The sequence below is a fragment of the Mauremys reevesii genome, linkage group 2, assembly GCF_016161935.1.
Source record: "Mauremys reevesii isolate NIE-2019 linkage group 2, ASM1616193v1, whole genome shotgun sequence".
Lineage (NCBI taxonomy): Eukaryota > Metazoa > Chordata > Testudines > Geoemydidae > Mauremys > Mauremys reevesii.
The window spans coordinates 237,747,033-237,766,867 of record NC_052624.1 but is presented as its reverse complement, the minus strand read 5'-3'; the positions used below and the strand labels follow the sequence as shown (position 1 = coordinate 237,766,867).

The 19,835-nt window shown below is 44.8% G+C and overlaps 1 protein-coding gene across 2 annotated transcripts; it reads left to right on the top strand.

The window, feature by feature from the left end:
- The first annotated feature begins 191 nt into the window (after positions 1 to 191).
- On the top strand, positions 192 to 14,599 carry ZFAND1 (zinc finger AN1-type containing 1). 2 transcript variants are annotated; one of them, XM_039527665.1, is made up of 8 exons: positions 192 to 343; positions 2,949 to 2,991; positions 4,471 to 4,510; positions 4,778 to 4,905; positions 4,993 to 5,084; positions 9,024 to 9,148; positions 13,602 to 13,757; positions 13,865 to 14,599. In XM_039527665.1, the coding sequence occupies exons 1-8, from the start codon at positions 289 to 291 to the stop codon at positions 14,033 to 14,035; spliced, it is 810 nt and encodes a 269-aa protein (XP_039383599.1). In that variant the 5' UTR covers positions 192 to 288; the 3' UTR covers positions 14,036 to 14,599. The 2 variants fall into 2 exon arrangements, with proteins under 2 accessions (XP_039383599.1, XP_039383601.1); XM_039527667.1 differs by lacking the exon at positions 192 to 343 and adding an exon at positions 666 to 739.
- The last annotated feature ends 5,236 nt before the right edge of the window (positions 14,600 to 19,835 follow it).

Sequence of the window (19,835 nt, the reverse complement as noted above, 5' to 3'; positions counted from 1 at the left end):
TACCCCTCCTCAGCCCCATTCCTCGCACACCCCTGCCCACACAAACTCCACGCAGCCACCACGCCCCAACTCTCGCCCTCACACACTGGACTAGACTAGACAGCTCCCCTCGCCCCTCCCCCCGTCACAAGCTTTCTCCAGCCAATCCCCGCGGTGGGGCAGTGACGTATACGCAAGGACAGTAACTCCGCCCCTCCGACAGTCGCGGAAGGGAGACCTCCAGTATCCCAACAATCCCCGCGCAATAGCAGTGACTGAGGAGGCCGTGGCGCAGGCGCAGGGTCTGCGATGGCGGAGCTGGCGATCGGGCAGCACTGCGGGGTGGAGCACTGCGGCCAGCTGGGTAGGCGAGGGGCACTCGGGGCTCGGATGTTTTCCTATTTCACTGTCCGCAGGAACCACTTCCGCTTGGGCGGTGGGGCGAGCGCGAGCTGTCTGGGGCGGGGCTGAGCTCAGGAGGCGGGACACGCCGGAGAGGGGCGGGGCTTGTGAGTCGGGTACTGGAAAGGGGCGGGGCCTGTCTCTGAAAGTGGGCGCGGCAGGTAGCAAGGGCGTGGGACCAACTCCGAGAGGCGGGGCCTGGCGGGGGCAGTGGGCGTGACCACGTGCGAGCCGCTGACCCTTGTTGGCCCACCTGGCTCGGCTCAGCCCAGGCCAGCCACGCTCCCACCCTGTGAGCCCCTCACCCCCATACCCAGAACAGGTCACTGGGGCTGCGGCCGTCCTCCCTCGGCCCGCAGTAAGTGTCACTTTCAAGGGCAGTCTAATGATCCTGGGGTTTGTCTGCCTGGGTGAGGTGCTGCGGTGGCTGCCTCCAGGAAACCCTAGTATGGTTCAGCCATCAGCAAATCCATCATGCCCAGGAGGGGGCAGTGAGATGACAGGAACAGGGCTGAAGTAGTGTGTGAGCTAAAACCATAGAATAGCAGGGTTGGAAGGGACCTCAGGAGGTCATATAGTCCAACCCCTCCGCTCAAGCAGGACCAATCACCAGACTGATTTTTGCCCCAAATTCCTAAATGCTCCCTTCAGGAATTGAACTCACAACCCTGTGTTTAGCAAGACCAATGCTCAAACCACTGAGCTATCCCACAACCAGCCTGCCTGTGTCCACAAGAGGTTGAGGCTTCTTGCAGCTAAGTTGCCAGTGTCAGCATGCAAAGGAATTTTTTTTGGAGAAACATGTTAAAAGCATGTTACAATTAAAGGGTGGCATCTGAAGCATCATTAAGGAAAGGATGCCTTCACTGGATGTAGTTTTTGTTTCATTTACCAGAATGTTTTCAACAGCTGACAGAATTTCCAGTCTCATTTGATGGGGATTAGAGCAGGTGCACTGAATTGTGTAGTGTAGTGGGCCAGAAAAAAAACAGTTTACCTTTGCAGATTCATTGTTAATGGGACTGATGGCCCTTTCCCCATTCCTCCTGGTCTGGCACTTTGAAATCAATGCCATTCCAGTGCCTAATGAGATGTGTAATAGTACCACACAAGTTAGGAGAGCCATAGAGAGCTTTGTGGCTCTCCTAACTTTCTGCAGTTTCTTTCTGCAGTTTCTTTTAGAGCTGTGGTACTTACATATGTTTTGTTTACACCAGCATTTTTTGGGAAAACTCTCACTGTTGCTGTGTTAGTGTAGATGGGGCTCAGATGTTTTCCTATCTCAATGTCTAGCTTTGTTCTGAGCTGTGTTAGGTGACACATTTGTAAAAACATCTACCTCTGTCTGCTCTAGTGCTACCACCATTGGAGCTGATGTGGTACAGTGGTAGTGCGAAACTGGGAGATTTTCTGAAAAATGCTAGTTCAGGAATAGCTATAAAGACAGCATAAGCTGTGAAGAGAGGTACAGTCTTGTTAAAGGTTGGCAGAAGGTCAATTTGCAAATAGCAGATTTCATGGGTATTGTATATAATAAGACCTTGCATTCCTATAGCACCTTTCATCAAAAGTTCTCATAATGCTTTACAAAGATAATTAGGGAAACATCACACCTCTGTATTATGAAATCACATTTGCGGATGCGGAAACTGATAAATAGAAAGATATGGGGTGCAGTTGTGCAACCCTTATTCATGTTGTAATCATTTACTAATACGAATAGTCTTGTTGAAGTCAGTGAGACTACTTTCTTGAGTAAGTGCTCATCATTATGAGTAAAGGTCACACTGGACTAAGTGACTTGCCTGAGTTTATACAGGAAGTTAGCAGTAGAATCAGGAATAGAGCCCAGTAAACTGGACTGATGCCCAGTACCATGGCCTAAGTACTAGACATGGTTTCACCCCTTTAAAAAATAAAGCATTCATATATGACTGATTGCACCAGTCATTCTACATAATAGCTTAAATATCTAGATTTGCCACCGAATTAAGGGATGAATATATATCAAAAGATGAGATTGGTTTGTGCATCACCTTATAATAGTTGTACAAAAACAAAGATTCCCCCTTGTACTCCATCAAACTGTAACTGGGGTACTGATCAGGGTGATCTTGTCATAAATTATAAATTGGCTGACACTGATAAAATACAGCTTGCTTTTTTGTACAGAAGTACACTTCAAATTCCTACTCCTAGAATATACATGAATGCACTTCATTTTACCTCTTATTTTTTTAGTAGCAGTAGCAAACTAGAGTATACTGTGCATGTTTTAAGATGTGCTACAAAAAAACCAACAACATTGTTAAGTAGATTTAACTTTTTAAAGTCTTTTTTGAGTCTGTAGAATTAGCAAATTAGACTTGGTCCAACTTCTTAAATATTAATGCAGGCACTGTATGAAGGGCTGAATGTAAATTGGTTTGAATGCTTTGGTAGGGAAGACATTTTTGCATTTATTTCTTATGGGCATTGGTAGTTAACCTTATAAATATTTAGATTAAAAACTATTAGCTAAATAATTACCTTAGCTAATTAAAAAAAACCCTCTCTTTTGGTTTCAGATTTTCTGCCCTTTATATGTGATGGCTGTTCAGGAGTTTTTTGGTAAGACATCATATGATGTATGATCTTAGACACTTAAACTTGAATCCAACTACCAAAAAGGAAATTACAGTATTTTAAGCTGAATAGAAAAATCAAGGAGGGTGTCACTGTTGATTTAATAAAAAAAGGAGATAAAAAGTTATTTGTAGCATAAATTCAGGAACAGATATCATGAATTCTTATTACTGTCCTATTTTATTTCTCTGGGTCTTTTGTGAATGAGTGCAGTTAGACAAAGAAGATGGCCATACTCCATAGGGCATATTTGGTCTTCAGCTTGTGCTTTTGGTACCTCTGATTTAAGTCAACAGGAAGACTATTTTTGTACGCAGCCAGATCAAAACAGAGCTGTCTCACTTAGAGTTCCCTACGTTGGAGTTAAAATTCTTGGAATGCATACTATAAATTTAGCTCTTTTCTTTCCCAGTTAAGTTGTCAGATAAAGCAGCTCACTGCTTATAGGCTTCTTACGCTTCTTATTGCTTTCTGGTAATATATGGTCAAACAAACTCGTTTAAATTTCTGCTTCCAGTTCTGAGAATCTTGATAAATAAATGTTCTGTATATATATTTGATGTGACACTCAAATTAGATTAGATTCTGATGTTAGTCTTCCTCAGTCTCTCCTGTTGAAGATGTTCTACTTTGGAGAAATAATTAAATAGTCATTGGGTCAGAGAGAGGAAGTGAGAATGTCTCTCTAGCCTGGTAATTAGAGCACCCATCTGGAAGATGAGAGACCCAGGGTCCAGAACTTCTGCTCTGTTGACTGGGTCTGCCACATCCTTGGTGAGGGCTCTAGCCACTGGGCTGAAAGTTATAAGGGAGGCACACACCTCCAGCCTCCTTCCTGGATTTTGAATGTGTCTCAGGCTGGTGGGCATGCTCAGAGCATGCTAACCGGATTGGACTATGTGAGAAAGATAGGTGCTCCTCCATTACCCCCCGTTTGTGGATTGCGCTGGGGTTTAGGGATGAGATTGGATGCACATGTCGAGAGGCAGAAACTTAGGCGGCCAGGGAACTTTTACAGCAAAAATGTAGGTGCTGAATGAATTTACGGTTAGGCAGTAGCTGAGTGGGGTTTTATAGATCACTGAGGGGCTTAAAACTGGGACTAGATCTGGGACATAGCCAGGTAAGTTGATTTGTGGATCTGGGCCTTAGTTTTAAGCATGTGAGTAGCCCCTTTCACTAAAAGTACTTTGCTGAATTGGGGCCTAATTTTTGAGAACTAAACCTTCATATGCTGTCAAGAGCAATATGACACTTTTAGTTTTAAAACCAATCCCCTTGGTGATAAAAATCTGTATGCTGGTACATGTTTTGTAAGAGAATGGTGGTTATTAAGTTGAAATTTGATCATGATGAAAGCCATGCTACATTACAACTTATCAATCACTTATATGGGCTCATGTTTTCTTTTTGCTTTTTTGAAATTTGGATAATGATGGGGACTTTTTTTCTTTTAACTCTAAGCCTTCAGCATAGAAGCCGGGATTCTCATGGCTGTTCTGAGGTAAGTTGATAATTTGTGATTTCTTTGCAAGACATCAAAACCCCACAAAACCTGGTTATTGGGGACGTTCAATTCACATAGCTGCAAGTGGAGAACTTTTGTGTTTGTTTGTTTAAAGCTTGCAGGTCTCCCTTAAAGCACTCTAAGTTAATTTACTGTTTTTCTGTAATGTCAGAATCAAAGCACTAAAGCAAGTTGGATAAGGATGCAAGTTTTTTTTTCATTACATATGTGTATTTACACTGCATGTTTCTTAATAATGTTTAGGTGAATATAAGAAGCGAGAGCATGAAATCGGACGAACATCGATCTTACCCATGCACTTATAAGGGCTGCAATGGAAAAGAGCTTTTACCAGTTTTATGCCCCTACTGCAAGAAACAGTTTTGCTTAAGGTGAGCAGAGCAAAGCGTTGAAACATCTATGCTCCGTTGTTAACATATGGAACATCTAATGAGAGTTTGCTGTTCTATTGTTTATAGACACCGTCATCAGTCAGACCATGAGTGTGAGAAACTGGATACCCCTAAACCTCGCATGGCTGCTACCCAGAAGCTAGTTAAAGATATTATAGGCAAGTACCATAGGATATTTATTGTATTACACCTCTACCCCGATATAATGCTGTCCTTGGGAGCCAAAAAAATCTTATTGTATTATAGGTGAAACCGCGTTCTATTGAACTTGCTTTGAGCAGCCGGAGTGCGCAGCCCGCCCCCACTTCCCTCTTCCCCCGGAGTGCTGCTTTACTACGTTATACCCGAATTCATGTTATATCAGGTCACGTTATAGCAGGGTAGAGGTGTATTTTCTTCAGTGGGCTGTTTGAGCTTTTGTATTAGTCTAGAGGTCCAAGCTTGTCAAAAGAATGAAGGTACCTTGAATGGATAACGCCTTACCTTGAATGGATAAGAACTTCAAAAAGATCTCACAAAACTAAGTGATTGGGCAACAAAATGGCAAATGAAATTTAATGTGGATAAATGTAAAGTAATGCACATTGGAAAAAATAACCCCAAATATACATACAGCATGATGGGGGCTAATTTAGCTACAACGAGTCAGGAAAAAGATCTTGGAGTCATCGTGGATAGTTCTCTGAAGATGTCCACGCAGTGTGCAGAGGCGGTCAAAAAAGCAAACAGGATGTTAGGAATCATTAAAAAGGGGATAGAAAATAAGACTGAGAATATATTATTGCCCTTATATAAATCTATGGTACGCCCACATCTCGAATACTGTGTACAGATGTGGTCTCCTCACCTCAAAAAAGATATTCTAGCACTAGAAAAGGTTCAGAAAAGGGCAACTAAAATGATTAGGGGTTTGGAGAGGGTTCCATACGAGGAAAGATTAAAGAGGCTAGGACTCTTCAGCTTGGAAAAGAGAAGACTAAGGGGGGATATGATAGAGGTATATAAAATCATGAGTGATGTCGAGAAAGTGGATAAGGAAAAGTTATTTACTTATTCCCATAATACAAGAACTAGGGGTCACCAAATGAAATTAATAGGCAGCAGGTTTAAAACAAATAAAAGGAAGTTCTTCTTCACGCAGCGCACAGTCAACTTGTGGAACTCCTTACCTGAGGAGGTTGTGAAGGCTAGGACTATAACAGTGTTTAAAAGGGGACTGGATAAATTCATGGTGGCTAAGTCCATAAATGGCTATTAGCTAAGATGGGTAAGAATGGTGTCCCTAACCTCTGTTCGTCAGAGGATGGAGATGGATGGCAGGAGAGAGATCACTTGATCATTGCCTGTTAGGTTCACTCCCTCTGGGGCATCTGGCGTTGGCCACTGTCGGTAGACAGATACTGGGCTAGATGGACCTTTGGTCTGACCCGGTACGGCCATTCTTATGTTCTTATGCCTGTGAGTGCCTATGTATAGCCCTGTTCCTATATTTGGAGACATTATACAGTATGTCAGATGTCCCTAAAGTGTACCCTGAAATCCAGATGTGGCCCAGGCTGCCCTTTCCCTGCAAATAGAGGATGAGGACAAAGCTGAGGGAGACTGGATTTTATTGCTAATTAAGTCTAAATAGCAGTTTCTGTTGCAATGAAAGGTAAGTATTGTGATTATGCGGATTAGTAAAAATATTAGGTAAAAATATATGCAGATTGGGTGCAAACCTTAGGCTGCTGGCATGTTGCCTGGGCAGCCCTCATAGTAGCAAAGTTTGGCCACAGAGTGGGCACTTTTATGGCCCTGTGGGCTAGACCTACACTAAGGAGCACTGCCAGACATGGGTCCCCTGGCCACATTATGTTTGTGTAGTGGAAGGGCTGGAATAGTACCTCAGGGATGTTGTGGTGAAGCACATTTAGAAGCATCACTTTCTACATCTGTTCAGCTCATGTAGCTTATGCTCCCCAGTGCTGCTCTGCAGCCACAGATCAGTGCAGAGGATGTGATCTCTTTCTGCTCCACCCCAGCACATTTCTCTGGCCCAGTTACTAATAGGGCTGTCGATTAATCGCGGTTAACTCACACAATTAACTCAAAAAATTAATCGTAATTAAAAAAATTAATTGCAGTTTTAATCGCTCTGTTAAACAATAGAATACCAACTGAAAATTATTAAATATTTTGGATGTTTTTCTACATTTTCATATATATTGATTTCAACTACAACACAGAATACAAAGCGTATATTATTTTTTATTACAAATATTTGCACTGTAAAAATGATAAACAAATAGTATTTTTCAATTCACCTCATACAAGTACTGCAGTGCAATCTCTGTGGTGAGAGTGCAACATACAAATGTAGATTCTTTTTTTGTTAAATAACTGCACTCCAGAACAAAACAATGTAAAACTTTAGAGCATACAAGTCCACTCAGTCCTACTTCTTGTTCAGCCAATCGCTAACATAAACAAGTTTGTTTACATTTACAGGAGATAATGCTGTCCTCTTCTTATTTACAGTGTCACCAGAAAGTGAGAACTGGCATTTGCAAGGCATTTTTGTAGCGGGCATTGCAAGGTATTTATGTGCCACATAAGCTAAACGTTTGTTTTCCTCTTCATGCTTCGGCCACCATTCCAGAGGACATACTTCCATGCTGATGACGCTAATTTAAAAAAAAATTAGTTAATTAAATTTGTGATAGAACTTATTGGGGGAGAATATTATGTCCCCTGCTCTGTTTTACCTGCATTCTGCCATATATTTCATGTTATAGCAGTCTCGGATGATGACTCCAGCATATGTTCATTTTAAGAATACATTCACTGCAGATTTGACAAAACATAAGGAAGATACCAATGTGAGATTTCTAAGGAAATGTTTTCTAAAGCACTTGACCCAAGGTTTAAGAATCTGAAGTGCCTTCCAAAATCTGAGAGGGACGAGGTGTGGAGCTTGCGTTCAGAAGTCTGAAAAGAGCAACATTCCGATGTGGAAATTACAGAACCCGAACTACCAAAAAAGAAAATCAGTTTTCCGCTGGTGGCACCTGACTCCAAGGATGAAAATGATGTGTCAATCCACACTGCTTTCAATTGTTATCGAGCAGAACCTGTCATCAGCATGGACGCATGTCTTCTGGAATGGTGGTTGAAGCATGAAGGGACATATGAATCTTTAGTGCATCTGACACGAAAATATCTTGCGATACTGGTTACAATGCCGTGCAAACCTCTGTTCTCACTTTCAGGTGACATTGTAAACAAGAAGCAGACAGCATTATCTCCTGCAAATGTAAACAAACTTGTTTGTCTGAGAGACTGGATGAATGAGAAGTAGGACTGAGTGGACTTGCAGGCTCTAAAATTGTACATTGTTTTGGAGTGCAGTTATGTAACCAAAAAAACCCTACATTTGTATGTTGCACTTTCATGACAAAGAGATTGTACTACAGTACTTGTAAGAGGTGAATTGAAAAATACTATTTCTTTCATCATTTTTACAGTGCAAATACTTGTAATAAAAAATAAATATAAAGTGAGCACTGTACACTTTCTATCTCTGTTGTAACTGAAATCAACATATTTGAAAATGTAGAAAACATCCAAAAATATTTAAATAAATGCTATTCTATTATTGTTTAACAGTGTGATTAATAGTGATTAATTTTTTTAATCCCTTGACAGCCCTAGTTACTAATTCCAGTAGGACTGGCCAGACTCCCTAGTACTCAGAGTACCAGCAACTCTATGATGGTTGCCCGGATGCATGGAAGAGAAGGGGATCCACTCACAAAGGGTATGTCTCAAACTTAGGGGACAGGTGGGCTTGAGAGTCTGAGCTGTAGTCTGAGCTGCCATGCCCATTCCGCTATTTTAGTGTGCTAGCTCAAGCCCTGCTATCATGAGTCTGTCTACCTTGACTGGGAGGCTCGCCCCCGCTGCAGTGTGGGCACACCCATAGAGGCAGATCTAAATTATTCCACTGCACTGAACTCTAAACATTTTGTGACAATAGACACAATGGTAATTTCATTTGTAACAGAGTGAAAGAAAACGTGACTTGCAGTAACATTCAGAAATAATATTTCCTTCAGATTCTAAAAAGGAGGAGGCAGTAAGAAGCAAAAGACGGAAAGGAGCAAAAAACAGTGAAACAGCGGCAAAGGTAGCACTAATGAAACTGAAAATGCACGCATGTGGGGATAAGTCCTTGCCACAGGTCAGTCATACGCAGTTGCCTTCAAACCACATCCATATTTCTGATTTACTCTGTTTATTTAAGGATATAAACAGGTTTCTAGACTTTTGTTGTTAATTTTACTCTCTCATTTAGGGTAAAACAATATTAAAAAAAAAAAAGTATTCTGTTTACTTATTTTTGTTTCTGAATTGGCCCCTGAAAACAAAATCATTTACACTCACGCTTAACTTCACACACTGGAGTAGTCCTATTAAACTCAGCCGAGTACTCGTGTAAAATTCAGCATATGCAGGAGCAGGGCCTGAATCTCCTGTGGGAAAGCAAATCCTCTTATATTGTGCGTGAGAGAGAAAATGAACTTGTAGTTTTCTATTTAAACAGCAAATTAATCTGGGACACTAACCATGAACAAACTGCAATCCAAAAGAAGGCCTGGTCTACACCACTAAGGGCTGTGAAAAATGTTGTGCCCTGTGTGACACAGTTAGTTCATCTTAATCCCCACTGTAGACATAATTGACTTAGCTACTGCCTCTCAGAGAGATGGATTACTTACATTGATAGAAAACCCCTTCCAACAATGAAGGAAGCATCTATGCTACAGCGGCACAGCTGCAGTACCATAGCTGTGCCGCTGAAGCATAGACATGACCAGTGATGAGCTGCCAAAATCATAACAACCGGTTCCCTCCTCACCCCAGGAGGGATCATGCCCCACCCCCTGGACTCCTGCCCCAACCAACCCCCTGCATTCCTTGATGCCCCCCCACCCCAGGGACCCCTGCCCCATCCACCCCCCTTCCCTGTACCCTGAGTACCCTCCGCCGCCCCAACCCACCCCGCCTCTCATTCCTGATGGCCCCCCAGGACCTCTGCCCCATCCAACCACCCCTTCTCCCTGTCCCCTGACTGTCCCTGGAACCCTTGCCCCTGACTGCCTCCCACGGCCCCATCCAACCCCAGATCCTTTTTGACTGCCCCACCAGGACCCTTGCCCCTATTCAATCCCCCTGTTCCCTGCCCTCTGACCCCCCACCCCCAAACTCCCCTACCCTCTCTCCAACACCCCCTCCCTGCCCCCTTACCGCGCTTCCTGGATGTGGCTGGCGGCGCTACAATCCAGGCGCTGCTGGAGCCGGGAGCCCGGGGACGCGGGGCTGGGACAGGAGTCGTGCGGCCGGAGCCGGAGGATGTGGCGGGAGCCTGGCGGCCGGAGCCAGGCGGCTGGTCGGGTGGAGCCAGGGAGGGCCGCGGCCAGAGCTGGATCCGGGCAGCCGGGGCTGCCGCCACGCCCAGACCCGCTCTGCCGGAGCCCGGCCCCGTGGCAAAACAGCAGGGGCGGCTGGAGCCACAGGGCCAGGCCAGGCCGGAGTTGGGGGGCCGTGTCCATAGCCGGGCATCCGGGTAGGTGGGGGCACGGTGGGGCCGGGGGGGGGGATGCGGCCAGAGCCGGGCGGCCGGGGACACGGGGCCGGGGGGGGATGCGGCCGGGGTCGGGGACGCGGGGTCGGGGACGCGGGGCCGGGGCCGGGCGGGGACGCAGGGCCGGGGAGGGTCACGGCCGGGAACGCGGGATGGGCCGCGCCGGGACGGGTGGTCGGGAGGATCGGGACGCGGGCCGGGCAGGGTCGCGCCGGGACGGGCGGGACGCGGGGCCGGGCGGCCGGGGACGCGGAGCTGGGGAGGGTCGGGGCCGGGGAGGCGGGGACGGGGACAGGCTGTGGCTGGAGACCGGCCGGGGCACACGGCCCTCCCTAGTTTCCTACCTCAGCGTCGTCTTCCTGGGCCGGGGAAGTCTGCTTGCTTCTCAGCCCTCCCAGGCTTCCCGCGCGAACAGCTGATTCGCGGGAAGCAGTGGGGGAGGAGAAGCAAGGAGGAGCATTCATGGCAGGAGGTGGAGGCAGAGCTGAGGTGAGCTGGGGCCGGGCAGCAGGGAGCGCTTGTTAAATTTAAATGCCCTTTTAGAACCAGTTTGTCCCACGGGGAACAACCGGTTCTAAAAGGGCTTCTAAATTTAATAACCGGTTAGCGGGAACCGGTGCGAACCGGCTGCAGCTCACCACTGGACATGACCTAAGTCTTAACGCCCATAACCCCTGAGAGAGGTTCACAATTGAAGCACTGCCTGCCCTCTCATGTGGATGCAGTGACCCTGGTTGGTGCATAGAGGGTGCAATTTACATATCTTTGTGCCAGCCTGGAGAAATCTAGCTCATACTTGGCCTGAACTTTGAGTGATAAAACAAGATTTGTTCATACTTGTGCTACAGTTTAGCTGAGCTACATATTTCACCATAGTCAAGGTCAGCAGCATCCATTACTTCACAGATTCTTCATTGTTTCTCACTATGATCATTCAGAACAACAGCTCCATTTTTTTTTTTTCAAACCAGGGTGATTTTTAGTTTGTAAATGTCTTTCTGTTTCCCTCTTGCAGGATTTCATTCTAGATCAATTTGTAATTTTATATATTGGCCATATCATATACAATGCATTTAATCATTTTTACTATTAGGCTTTGTCTTGTTTTACATTTAATTACTGTAAAACAAATGTAGCTCTTCCCTCTCTGAATCCTATTATGACTTTTTCTCTACTACAAATCTCCACATGCTTGGAGTACAAATTAAACATTCCTGTTTAGGTAGCAATCTTAATGTGAAGTCCTTGCTTGCTGCACAATCCTTAGATTATGCCATTTTAATAGATGTACGAACGGAGACAGTGATTAACATCTTGAGATGCAGGAGGAAACATAATGAGTTTAGGTTTTTTTGTTATAAGGCAATTAAATTGCTGCTCCCTAACTCTAAAGATTGTAACCCACAGCACAAATGGCTCTATGTTAATTCCTTTCATTATTCATTTGCTTAACTGGAGTTTAATTGTTTAATCATGTAGAATAGTGATAATCTATCACAGATGCAATTAAGCTCCAACCCACAATTCTCCTCTCTTTTCAGTTCCCTTTTCAGTCTCTCTTCCCAGCCCTCATTCTGTGCTATTCTCCCCAACTGTCTCTTCAGCTTAGTGACAGATGTCCCTTGGATCCCTCTCTGCTGCATCACTTCTCACAGCTGGAAAGTTGGTCTAGTTAAGCCCTCAAGTTTTTCTTGTCGAACCCTTTCTAAATTTGTAGTTTTTTTCTAGATTGTTTCCCACTATATGTCTTGACTTCACAATAAACTCAAGTTACTCCTCTTGAGTTTGCCTGGCTTGAGTGAAAGTAGCCAGATTGTGAAATAACAGTCAAGTTGCTATGTCTGCCCTGGCATTGTACTCAGGTGTTGCAGTGAGATTTATGGAGGCACATCTCATGGTTTAGTATTACTGTATGAATTCTGTCCCAGTGAATTGTGAGAGAACTTGTCTGTCCTTTCTGGGCACACAGTGGGAATTGTGAGAAAGCATTGGAGGACTATCGGCAGTAGAGTGGCACTATCATGCATCCAACTATAGAGTGGTCATGTTAGTAGGTTATGAGTTGTGCTTGTTTGAGTTTCAGCCTATGTCCCCTGTTGGGCCAGGTAACTTGAGTTAAAAACACCACCACACTTGAGTTAAAGGCTTTTGTGTGTGGATGGAATTCAGGGTTAGGGTCAGTGCTCAAGTCATTACTTGAGTTAACTGCAGTGATGACAAGCCCACAGACTTAGGGGTGGTGTGGGTGGGGAGGTATGAATTCTTTCTAGGGGAAACCCAAGTAAAACCAATGAAAAGAAGAAATATTTTTTATCTTGCTTACTTGCTTTCAGCTGGCACCTGGCAAAGGTGAACCTATCTATTGTGTTTATAGAACATAAAATAGAAGTTGATGAAAACAGGGAAACAAGTATGAAGGGGAAACAAACCAGAAAAAAACAGGTTGTCCCTACTTCATATTTAAAATATGCATCTTTTAGGCAATAAAGATTGTAATAGTACCCTCTCTTATAAATGCTTCAGTCATGGGGAAGGCCACAAAGCTTTTGGTACCTACAGGGGGGAGGATGAAGGTTGAGAAGCTGGCCTTGACAAAAGTGCTGGCAGGCACCTCTGATATCACTGATTGCTCTTTATCATCAGAGCTCAACATATCGGCTCCCCAGTGTACATGACTACCAGCAGCCTTCTGTTTGCTTTCCAGCTTGGGACTTCCACAGTATTGTGACATATCGTATTCCTGACACACACCAGCACGGGAGCCCAACCAGCATTCTCTTTAAACTACCTTCTTCCTCTTCAAAGCGATCATTATTGTCTTGATAGCCAGGGCAGGGACTTTCTCTTCATAGGTATTTGTAACCGCATCTAGCACAATGGGAGCCTAATCTTGACTGAGGCCTGTGGAGAGTACTGCAGTATAAAGTGATTAATAATAATTAATAATGTACATGTCAGCCTAATTCTCTTTAGACCAGCAAAATTAATTGATGTGTGTTTGTGCTTGTTCGTTTCTCCTGAGTGCATGTTTCTCTGTTTCTTACTGTAGACAGAAAGAATTTACTTTCAAGTGTTTTTACCTAAGGGAAGCAAGGAGAAGAGCAAACCCATGTTCTTTTGCAGTAAGTGGAGTATTGGCAAAGTAGTAGATTTTGCAGCTTGCTTAGCAGACCTTAAAAACGACAACAACAAATCAACAGCCAAGGTAAATCAGTTATAGCAATTTTCATTTAACGTTATAATTTTTTTCTGTCTTTCATGCATGAATATGAATTAACAACAAGATGTTTTTGCGGGGGGCATTTCTTTCAGAAATTAAGGCTGTGTCATACTGCATCTGGAGAAGCTTTGCCATTGGACCACACATTGGCTACTTGGCTATCCAATCAAGAGTGTCCATTATATAATGGTGGAAACATTATTCTGGAATACCTTGATAATGAAGATCAGTTTATAGAAGATACAAATTCATATTTAGAGTAGCTAATTGGTGAACTGGATGGAAACAAAGATCACCAGAAAAAACACTGAGCTAAATCCAAGCACAACTTACATTTAGAATGGGTTCAGGCCTGATTCGGCCCTCAGCCACCCAGAAGCAATTCCCACCAACTTCAGTGGGAGTTGCATCTGCATAACTGTGAATAGAATTGAGCCCTATCTCTAAAAATAAATGTATATTTTTAATGTAGAACAGTTGTGGTTACTTGAAACAATAGTTTAACCCATTTAATAAATATTTGATGTTGGTGAATTTGAAATATTTATAAGACAGAAAGTGTTCCAGTCACAACTGGCACAGGATGCCTATGGCAAGTAAACTAACTAATCCACCAGCTACCAAAATTTGGGAGTGGTCGATACTGCTAAAATGAGAATGGATTGGTAAGCAGACATCACCTCTGTGATATGACTCTTTCCATTTATTTTATTCTATTGCCATTATGCAACCAAATGAAATTTTTATCTTTTGGTTTTGTATTTTAAAGTATTTTTTTGTACATTACAAAGTATTGCTGAAAACAATAAATGAATTAATAATGTAAACCAGCAGAGTGAACCATTAACTAAAGAGATAAGAAGCTGCTTATATTATTGGAGGGGACACCTGGTTTGACCTAGAGCCCTTCTTCATTCTACATCTCCCTCTTATGTGGCTAAACAGAGTGACAGCCCTACAGAACAGAACAGTCTAGTACCTTTCTAAAGCACGACAGTAATGTATTTTTTATTCTCTATTTCTTCCTTTTAAGAATGTACAGGACAGAGTTTGAAAAATAACACAACCCCATGTTTTACAAGCTCGTACGTGAAACAGTATTGTCCAGTGGTTAGGGAGCTAACCTACGACTTGGGAGATCTGGGCTCAAGTCCCTACATGGTCACAGACTTCCTATGAGACCTTGGACTTAGTGTCTCTGTTCTTCAGTTTTCTATCTGTAAAAAGGAGATAATAGCATTTCCCTACATCCCAGGGGTATTATAAGGATAAATATATTAAAGATTCTGAGGCACTTAATTACTACAGTAATCGGGGCCATATAAGTACCAAAGACAAGCAAGTTTTCATAACATGTAAAATCCTATTTAGCTAATAATTGTAGATATTTGAGTTTAAACAGGTGTCTTCTCCCAGGCAGGGATCCATGTCCCATGCTGCACATTTAACACAATAATGTTACAGGCAGGCACTGCAGGTTTATGCAGCAGAAAGCTCAGCTTTCTACATTTTCATACATATTGTATTGTGTTGTAATTGAAATCAAAGTGTATATTATCTTTTTACAAATATTTACACTGTAAAAATCATAAACAAAAGTAATAATATTTTTCAATTCACCTCATACAACCTATAGTGCAATCTCTTTGTCGTGAAAGTGCAGCTTTCAAATGTAGATTTTCTTTTTTTTTGTTTGTTACATAATGGCACTCCAAAAAAAAACCCATGTAACACTTAAGCGCCTACAAGTCCACTCAGTCCTACTTCTTGTTCAGCCAATTGCTAAGACAAACAAGTTTGTTTACATTTACAGAAGATAATGCTCTCTTCTTACAATGTCACCAGAAAGTGAGAACAGGCATTTGCATGGCACTTTTGTAGCCAGCATTGCAAGGTATTTACATGCCAGATATGCTAAACATTTGTATGCCCCTTCATGCTTTGGCCACCACTCCACACCACTATAATAACAGAGATACTCCCTGCCTCAAATAACTCAGTCAATGTGAATTGGTGGATGTGTGCAGGGTTTATGCATTGGCTGGGGTGCACTGGTGGAGCTGAGGGTACAGGGATTTGGGGTGCACCTACAGAGTTGTGGGGTGCAGGGGATTGGGATGCACCTGCAGAGCTGTGGTTGCAGGGTTGGGGTGAACTGGCTGAGCTGAGGGGGAAAAGGGTTGGGATATATTGGCAGAGCTGTGGGTGCATGAGGATTGGGGTGCAGTAGCAGAGCTGGAGTGTGCCATGCCTCCCTCACCTGATCCCCCAACCTCTCTCCCCTCCCCTACCACTCATCCCCAAGTAGCCCTCTGGTTTCATGAACAATAACTTAAAGCAGCCCTCTTGATAAAACCTGTACATTCTAGATCTCACAACTTCGTATTGCCTACTTCCCTGACCTATCTCTTCTTCATTTACCATGAGATTTACTGGATCTATTTTGACTTTAGTAATCCACATTGTAAGGCCCAAATTGTGAGCAAGAAGCTTCTTCTCCTTGTATGGCTGTGCTGGGGCAACTCACAACAACCACCTCTGAGCTCTCCAGATTGCTTGTTCCACACAGCTACCAGTAGCTGAAAAGCCACAATCTAGCGTTAAGGGCTTGATCCTGTTTCCACTGAGGTCAGTGGCAAAACTTTCACTGGCTTCAATAGATATAGGACTGGTCCCCAAATTCCCCATACAATGAACTATATTTATTAGTAGGGCTGTCAAGTGATTAAAAAAATTAATTGTGATTAATTGCACTGTTAATAATAGAATAAAGGTAATAATTGGAGATATACCAATCTCCTTGAACTGGAAGGGACCTTGAAGGGTCATTGAGTCCAGCCCCCTGCCTTTACTAGCAGGACCACTTTTTGCCCCAGATCCCTAAGTGGCCCCCTCAAGGATTGAACTCACAACTTTGGGTTTAGCAGGCCAATGTTCAAACCACTGAGCTATCCCTCCCCCCCATGTATTTAAATATTTTTGGTATTATAGCCGTGTTGTAATATATTGGAGCGTACAGCACACGGCTATAAGCATAGGATTTGTGAAGGGAATAGGCTATAAGCATAGGAATATTGTCATTGGCCAGGTCCAGCCTCCCATATAGGCAGCACCAGCAGGCCTTTAAACTGCCAAAAGTACACTCAACAGTCATTCTGCACTTGCTCAGCCTATTGTTGAACCACTCCTTGCTGCTGTCAAGGTGCCCCATGTATGGCTTCATAAGCCACGGCATTAAGGGGTAGGCAGGGTCTCCCAGTATCACAGTGGGCATATCAATTTCCCCTACGGTGATCTTCTGGTCAGGGAAGAAAGTCCCTGCTTGCAGCTTCCTGAACAGGCCAGTGTTCCAAAAGATGCGTGCATCATGCACTTTTCAGACCAGCCTGCATTAATGTCTGTGAAACGCCTTCAGTGATCCACAAGCACCTGGAGAACCATTGAGAAATACCTCTTCCGATTAATGTACTCGGTGGCTAGGTGGTCTGGTGCCAGAATTGGAATATGCGAGCCATCTGTCGCCCCTCCCCAGTTAGGTAAGTCCATTTGTGCAAAGCCATCCACAATGTCACACATGTTGCCCAGCGTCACAGTCTTTTGGAGCAGGATGCAATTAATGGCCCTGCACACTTTTGTCAACACCAGTCCAGCGGTCGACTTTACCACTCCGAATTGGTTAGTGACCGATCTGTAGCAGTCTGTAGTAGCCAGCTTCCACAGTGCAATCGCCACGTGCTTCTCCAGCGGCAGGGCAGCTCTCATTCTAGTGTCCTTGCGCCGCAGGGCTGGGGTGAGCTCATCACACAGTCCCATGAATGTGGCTTTCCTCATCCAAAAGTTGAGCCACTGCTTGTAATCCCAGACGTGCATGACGGTGTGATCCCACCACTCAGTGCTTGTTTCCCGAGCCCAGAAGCGGCATTCCACTGTGATCAGCACCTCCATGAATGCCACGAGCAATCTCGTGTTGTAGCTACTACAGGTGGCAAGACCAATGTTGAACTGTTCTTGCCTTTGTAGTTTAAGGAATAACTCCACTACCACTCATGAAGTGTTAGTGAGAGCGAACAGCATATTGGTCAACAGTGCGGGATCCATTCCTGCAGACCGAAGAGGCAGAGCGTGCAGTACACAAACCATTGAAAGATAGTGCCAAATGCAGACAGAAACACAGGGATTGCTGGGATGCGAAACAATGCATCATGGGGCATTGGGACAGTAACCAGGATGCCCCACAATCCCATCCACCTTCCCCCAACTCTTAGCGGCAGAAGAGGAAGAGATGCTCTGTGGGACAGCTGCCCAGAGTGCACTGCTCCAAATACTGCTGCAAGTGCCGCAAGTGTGAACATGCTATTGCGCAGGCAGCTGACAGTGTGAACACACAACAGCGGTTTCCCTTCAGCAATCTCTGAGCAGTGCTGTAACTGCCGGTGCTGTAACTCTGCCAGTGTAGACATACTCTTAGAAGTTCATTGTATTCAAAAGGCAAATGTTTGTTGTGGGACTATATGTAATGTCTCCAGGGAGGAGACCTGACTAATGTAAACCCTAGGAAGTGTTGTGAGCTTCAGCTGTTTGAAACTGTGAACTTTTAAAGTTAAGTGAGTTTCTTAGGAAATACCTGGAGGGAGGGAATGTAAATTTCTCACCTCTGAACTTGATCTTTTGATGGTACCTCTTCAGGAGGGGACCTTTCGTCTTCTGATCACCTGTTATGTGAGGCCAGATAAAATACCCAAAGGGTATAAGGAAGGGACTCTCAGATTCTTGGGCATGATTGTTCTGAGGTAACAGTGTTATGAACCTGTGACCAAACAAAACCGCCAGTGTGGGGGTTGAAGGACTGTTCACCTGCTAGAGCGCTTGTTGAAGTTGGGAGTGTTCTAGCTTATTGGCATGCATGTAGGTTCTTTTATTATTTTTAATGTGTTTTCTCTCTGATGCTTTTACCTTAACAATAAATATGTTTGCATAGAAAGAACTGTGTGGTAAATTAACTGTAGGCGATTACATTGTTTGTTATCTCTCAGAAGGCAAAGCAGGCCTGCTGAGGTAGTCTGATTTGCTGGGGAATTCACCTTGTAGGCAGGGAACTGTGCAGCATGGAAATACCCTGATCAGGAGGGAGAAAGAGACATGGGTCTGCACCCAAAAGAGGTGCTGGCTGGGGAGCTTACAGTGGGTGCCATTACTGGACCATGGAAAGAGAATACAGCAGCAGCATCCCTGAACTGGGACGGCAATGAGGTAGGTAGACCATGGGAATGCACCACAGCAGTGGCGAATTAGCCAATGGGGCCTGTGCCCAGGGGCCCCGGCAAATTAGGGATGCCCTTGTGCCTCAACGCACTCCGCCCGCCCAGACGCCTGCTGGGGAGCGGAGTTGGGGCATGGTGGCTGGCCCCACTCCTGCTGGATTGGGGCGTGGGGGCTTGCCCCACTCCCTGGCAGGAGTGCTGGGTGGGCAGAGCAGGGTAATTCTCCGTGCCTCAACCCCACTTCCCTGGCAGGAGCACAGGGCCCCCACTTGCACTGGGCCTGGCCCAGGGCTCCACAAAAGCTTGATCCACCCCCGCATCACAGAATCAGGAATGGAAGCCAGCGCAATGATTGGGAAGAGGGAGGGAGAGCTCAGTGGTTTGAGCATTGGCCTACTAAACCCAGGGTTGTGAGTTCAATCCTTAAAGGGGCCATTTGGGGAACTGGGGTAAAAATCTGGGGATTGGTTCTGCTTTGAGCAGGGGGTTGGACTAGATGACCTCCTGAGGTCCCTTCCAACCCTGAGATTCTATTGTAAAGGGAAAGGCCCGCAGTGAGGCTCCGCTGGGCCACAGGGAACAGCGACAGAGCGCGCTGGATAAATGCCTCTGCCCCAAATCTGCAGCGGCCCCGCCAGTAACATTACAGGGAGACCTGGACTAAACCCCCCTCGTCCTCCGTCACCGAGGTCACCCCAGAGGATGCGGGGAGAAGTGGGTGGGCGAGGGACGCCTATTGGCTGGGTGCTGTACCCTCGCGCAGGCGCAGAGGGGCAGCCAGTCAGACAGCGGGAAGGAGAGG

Excerpts from the sequence above, each read along its gene's own strand:
- ZFAND1 (XM_039527665.1), top strand. The coding sequence starts at position 289 with ATGGCGGAGCTGGCGATCGGGCAGCACTGCGGGGTGGAGCACTGCGGC. Across the intron at positions 2,992-4,470 it reads GGCTGTTCAGGAGTTTTTTG|CCTTCAGCATAGAAGCCGGG; the intron begins GTAAGACATCAT and ends TTTAACTCTAAG. Across the intron at positions 4,511-4,777 it reads ATTCTCATGGCTGTTCTGAG|GTGAATATAAGAAGCGAGAG; the intron begins GTAAGTTGATAA and ends AATAATGTTTAG.